Consider the following 5828-nt stretch of genomic DNA (forward strand, 5'->3'; position numbering starts at 1 on the left):
AGAGTAAAAAATTTATGAAATTAAAAGAATCTCAGATTTATAGGAGTAAATATTTATACAGTTAAAAATACCAGGTTTGTGAGAGTAAAAATTTATGAAATTAAAAATAGAAAGGTTTTAAAAAATCCAAGGTTTATAGGAGTAAAAATTAATGAAATTAAAAAAAATCCAGGATTTATAGGAGTAAAAATTTATGACATTAAAAAAAATCCTTTGGTTGGAGAGGCCACGGATACAGGATTCAGTTCAGGTGTTTATTCTCCCTCTTTCCAAAGCAGGAATATTCCATGGAAGAGCAACAAGTGGTTTGGCCACAGCAAAGGGGTTTTGTTCATCTGTTGTCCCGTTAACTTTGGACATGGAATCCTGGAATGGTTTGGGTTGGAAGGGACTTTAAAGATCTTCTTGTTCCATCCCCTGCCATGGGCAGGGACACCTTCCACCAGCCCAGGTTGTTCCAACCTGGCCTTGGACACTTCCAGGGATCCAGGGGCAGCCACAGCTTCTCTGCCCAACCCATGCCAGGGCCTCCCCACCCTCCCAGCCAGCAATTCCTTCCCAAATCCCATATAAATCTCCCCTTTTCCACTATGAAGCCATTCCCTGTGTCCTGTCCCTCCATGCCTTGTCCCAAGTCCTTCTCCAGCTCTCCTGGAGCCCCTTCAGCCCCTTCCAGCTCTCCTGGAGCCTTCTCTTCTCTGGGCTGAACATCCCATATGAGTTGGAGGATCTCAGCACTCAGAGTCTGATCCCAGGCGGGCTCTTCCCTACGGAAATAACATCCTTTTCCCTATAAAATGGGATGCTGGAAGTGCCTTGGTGCACGAGGATGAATCCAAGGCTGGCCCAGCAGTAGGAGACCCCGATCAACCCCTAAACAACAACAGGATCACAACAAGTTAAAAAACCCACGACCATCGCTTTTTTTTGCTGTTTAAAACCCACTTTCTGATCATTTCGTTTGGAATTTCAGGAATTTCCTGTCTCTTTCCTGTTGTTTTCCTAGAGCACCGTCACCTTCTCCTCAGATTCCACCTGGGCCAGCAGCACCTCTTGGGGTCCCAGCCCTGCCCTCAGCACCAAGAGACGGCCCCGGATGTTGAACAAAGGGATCCAGGCAGGTGAGTCCCTGAATTCCCGAATTCCCAGGCTTTGGTTGGGTTTTCCTCCTGCCCTTCATTCTCTCCAAAGTCTGACCGTTTCCAAGGATGGGTCTCTGCAAGCAGCACCCTTCAAATTCACTTTTATTTTAAATTTGCACATATAATCCTTTCTCTAAACTGTTGAATTTCCATCCTTGCTCTGCTTTAATACCCGATTTTCTCACTTTTAAACTCATTAACCTCAGCTTTTGAGCCATTTCAACAGCAAAGGTGAACCAACTGTCTTTTTTAAATATTGTTTTTTTCCCTCAAGACATCTGTTGCTCCCAGAATGGGTTTTGCAGGCGTGTGCTATTTCGGTGTTCCCTGTTCTTCCTGGTAATATTTGGGATGGTAAATTCTATTTAAAGCTGCTCCTGGACCGGTGCAATTCTGCATTTGGGGGTGGGGTTTTTTTTTGGTGCCAATTATCAGTTTCTTCGTTGCTTTCATTTACACACCAACTCCCCATCATCACATTGAGGCATGGCCTTGTTTTATTCATCAGATGTATCAATTATTTATTTTTTACTGCTTTTTTTTTTTCCCCCTTTGCAAGTGGATTGAATCAGAAAAATATTTTCATGGGCCATAGTTTGGATTGAATCAGAAAAGCGTTTTCCTGGCCCATAGTTTGTTCAAGTTTAATTCCCACTCCTCCATATAAATATATATTTTGCTTTGGGTTATATATATAAAAAATTATATATAAATATATAAAAACATAAATTTAAATATATATATATAAATATATAAAAACATAAATTTAAATATATATATATAAATATATAAAAATGTAAATTTAAATATATATAAAAATATATAAAAATGTAAATTTAAATATATATATAAAATATATATATAAAAATGTAAATTTAAATATATATATATAAATATAAAAATATAAATTTAAATATATATATATATTTGGGTTACAGCACTTTGATTTTACTCTGATTATCCCACAATAACAATCCCGAGCCACTGGAAACTCTCCATGATTTGGAAATGGGAATATAAAACATTTTGACTTTTGAAGGTGGGGAGGAAAATCAAATTATTCTTCAGCTTCTAATTAAAATTAAGGGTCTTCCCCTCCCCAGCACTTTGTGTGGCGCTTCCAGCTGCTGTTGGGATAAGAAATTCCTGCTTTGTTTGCAATTCCAGGAGACTTGGAGATCGTGAACAGCGCGACCAAGAGGAACACCCGAGATGTTGGATTGACTTTTCCAACCCCAGGATCCATCCAGGCAAAACAGAGGCCTCAGGAATCCTGGAATGGTGTCCATGGTAATTTGGGAGGCTCAGATGGTCCAGTCCCAGCTGAGCAGGCAGCAGGAATGTGGGATAAGGAGAAGGGACAGTCAGGTGGCTTTTTCATGGAAAAGAGGACGAAAAGGACCAGGCTGCAGTTCCCACCAGGTCAGCAACCAGCAGGACACATCAGGGTCTTATTCTGATTTAATCAATATATTTGATACAAAACCACTGCCAAAAATATTTATATACACATATATATTTTTATATATATATATATTTATAATATATATTTAATGAAGAAAATTTATACAAAACCACTGCCAAAATATTTATATATATTTATATTTACTTATATGTTTATAATCTATATTTAATGAAGAAAATTTATACAAATCCACTGCCAAAAAAATATACACACATATATATATTTATATATTTATATATTGATAATGTATGTTTAATAAAGAAAATTTACACAAAACCACTGCCAAAATATTTATATATTTATATTTATTTATATATATTTATATGTTTATAATATATATTTAATGAAGAAACTTTATACAAAACCACTGCCAAAATATTTATATATATTTATATTTATTTATATATTTTTATATGTTTATAATATATATTTAATGAAGAAACTTTATAAAAACCACTGCCAAAATATTTATATATCTATATTTATAGATTCATAATATATATTTAATAAATACAATTTAGACAAAACCACTGCCAATAATATTTATATATAATTATATTTATTTATATATATTTATATATTTATAATATATATGTAATGAAGAAAACTGCCAAAAGCATTTTTAAAAATTAAAAGAAATTTATGCCATGTACATTGTATATAAACTTTATACAATAATGAATAAGTCAGTTCTTATTCTCATTTAATCAATAAATTTGATACAAAACCACTGCCAAAATATTTCTATACATATGTATATATTTATAATATATATTTCATCAATAAATTTGATACAAACCACTGCCAAAAATATTTATATATTTATATATTTACAATATATACTTAGTCAATAGATTTGATACAAAACCACTGCAGAAATATTTATATATACATTTATATATTTACAATATATACTTAATCAATAGATTTGATACAAAACCACTGCAGAAATATTTATATATACATTTATATATTTACAATATGTACTTAATCAATAGATTTGATACAAAACCACTGCAGAAATATTTATATATATATGTTTACATATTTACAATATATATTTAATCAATAGATTTGATACAAAACCACTGCAAAAATATTTATATATTTAGATATTTATAATATATGTTTAATCAATAGATTCGATACAAAACCACTGGAAAAATATTTATATATGTATTTATATATTTACAATATATATTTAATCAATAAATTTGATGCAAAACCACTGGCACTGCTGTGGTTTAAGCCCAAGTGGCACCTGAGCCCTGCTGGCTCCATCCCAGTGGGATTTGGGATGGAGTGGGAAGGATAGAAGTGAGGAAACCATTGGATTGAGATCCAGGCAGTTTAATAGGGAAAGCCACATAAGGAAAGCAAAACAAGGAATTCACTCCCCAGTTACAGAATTATGGAATGGTTTGGGTTGGAAGGGATCTTAAAGATCATCTTGTTCCAACCCCCTGCCATGGGCAGGGACACCTTCCACTAGCCCAAGTTGCTCCAACCTGGCCTTGGACACTTCCAGGGATCCAGGGGCAGCCACAGCTTCTCTGCCCAACCTGTGCCAGGGCCTCAACACCCTCCCAGCCAGGAATTCCTTCCCAATATCCCACCTAAATCTCCCCTTTTCCATTATGAAGCCATTCCCCCTTGTGCTGTCCCTCCATCCCTTGTCCCAAGTCCCTCTCCAGGTCTCCTGGAGCCCCTTTTAGGCATTGGAAGGATCCTTTTAAATGTGGATGAAGACTTGCCCACTTTCCCATTCTCAGGAAAGCTGGGCTCCCATCATCCCTCGTGGTGACTTGGGAAGGAACAACACCATCACTCCAAGTGTCCCCGTTCCTTCTTCCCTCACCATAGTCTGGGATATCCCATGGGTCAGTTGGGATCAGCTGACCATAGTCTGGGATATCCCGTGGGTCAGTTGGGATCAGCTGTCCCAGCTGTGTCCTCTCCCAGCTCCTTTTGCCCTCCCAGCCTCCTGGGATTCCTTCAGGAAAAGGACCATGGATGGGGATGCATGTGGCACATGTTTATCTCCCAGTCTTCATTCTCTCCCGTGCTCTTTCAACAGGGACCTCGTGGTTTGTCCAAGGAGAAGACTTGAAATCCGAATCTAGGAAGGAAAACCATTCAAGTGCCATTTCTGGTCCTGGGCCATCCTGGTTTGAGCCCTGGACCAGCACAAAGCCCTGGAGGGAACCGCTCCGAGAGAAGAACTGGGAAGAGCAGCAGCACCATGTGATTCCAGCAGCAGCTCCAGACAGAGGTGCTGGGAAGGGGCCTGTGCTGCCCTTTGTGAAGCTCACGCTGCAGGTGAGGGCACCTTCCACTGGGGGACTGCTGAGATCTCCCTGGATTTAGAATCCTGGAATGGTTTGGGTTGGAGGGAATCTTAAAGCCCATCCAGCCCACCCACCCTGCCATGGGCAGGGACACTTTCCACTAGCCCAGGTTGTTCCAGCCTGGCCTTGGACACTTCCAGGGATCCAGGGGCAACCACAGCTTCTCTGGGCAACCTGGGCCAGCAGGATTGAGGATTAGGGATCAGGATTTAGGATTCAGGATATGTCAGTCACTGGGGAATGGGGGCAGTTTTCTCACACTGAGTCACAGAGCTGGACACACCTTTATGGTTGTTAAACATCAAACCCTGGGTTGGTTCAGGAGCCATTGGGGGCAGAACTGGTGCCTTCAATCTCTGCAGAACTTCCCAGCACAAAGCACTGGAATTATTTCAGGAGTCACTGGAGTCCAGAGGGAACATGGGCAGCTCCCCCTGCAGTGTCCCACATGGAGCTGGAGCTGGCACGACATCGAGTCATGACTTGTTTCCGTGCAAAAATAATCCTGTGGTCTACATAATATTTTTTATTTATTTTGTTTTAGTTTTGTTTTATTTTACTTTTTTTCCCCCCTTTTCCCACCTTTTTCCCCCTTTTCCCCCCTTTCCCCCCTTTCCCACCTTATCCTTCCTTTCCCCCTTTTCCCCTCTTCTCCCCTTTTTGCTTTCCCCTTTCCTGTCCCTTTCCCTTTTTCCCTTCCCTTTTCCCCTTTCCTTTTCCCTTGCACCTTTCCATTTTTCCTTTCCCTTTTTTACTTTCCCCTTTTCCTTTCCTCTTCCCCTTTTCCCTCTTCCCCTTTTCCCTCTTCCCTTTTTCCCTTTCCCATTTTCCCTTTTTCCCTTTCCCTTTTTCCCTTTCCCTTTTTCCCTTTCC

The 5828-nt window shown here is 39.1% G+C and overlaps 1 protein-coding gene across 1 annotated transcript in view; it reads left to right on the plus strand.

Annotated features, from left to right (window-relative positions):
- The window catches only part of ALMS1 (ALMS1, centrosome and basal body associated protein), a 63929-nt gene that overhangs the window by 50116 nt on the left and 7985 nt on the right, over positions 1-5828 (plus strand). Inside the window, exons 13-15 of the mRNA XM_027701906.1 lie at positions 1007-1121; positions 2310-2432; positions 4685-4926. Coding sequence (XP_027557707.1) covers positions 1007-1121; positions 2310-2432; positions 4685-4926 — 480 coding nt within the window. The remainder of the gene's footprint in view (positions 1-1006; positions 1122-2309; positions 2433-4684; positions 4927-5828) is intronic.

The sequence above is a fragment of the Neopelma chrysocephalum genome, unplaced genomic scaffold, assembly GCF_003984885.1.
Source record: "Neopelma chrysocephalum unplaced genomic scaffold, ASM398488v2 Primary Assembly neopelma1_174, whole genome shotgun sequence".
Taxonomy (NCBI): Eukaryota; Metazoa; Chordata; class Aves; order Passeriformes; family Pipridae; genus Neopelma; species Neopelma chrysocephalum.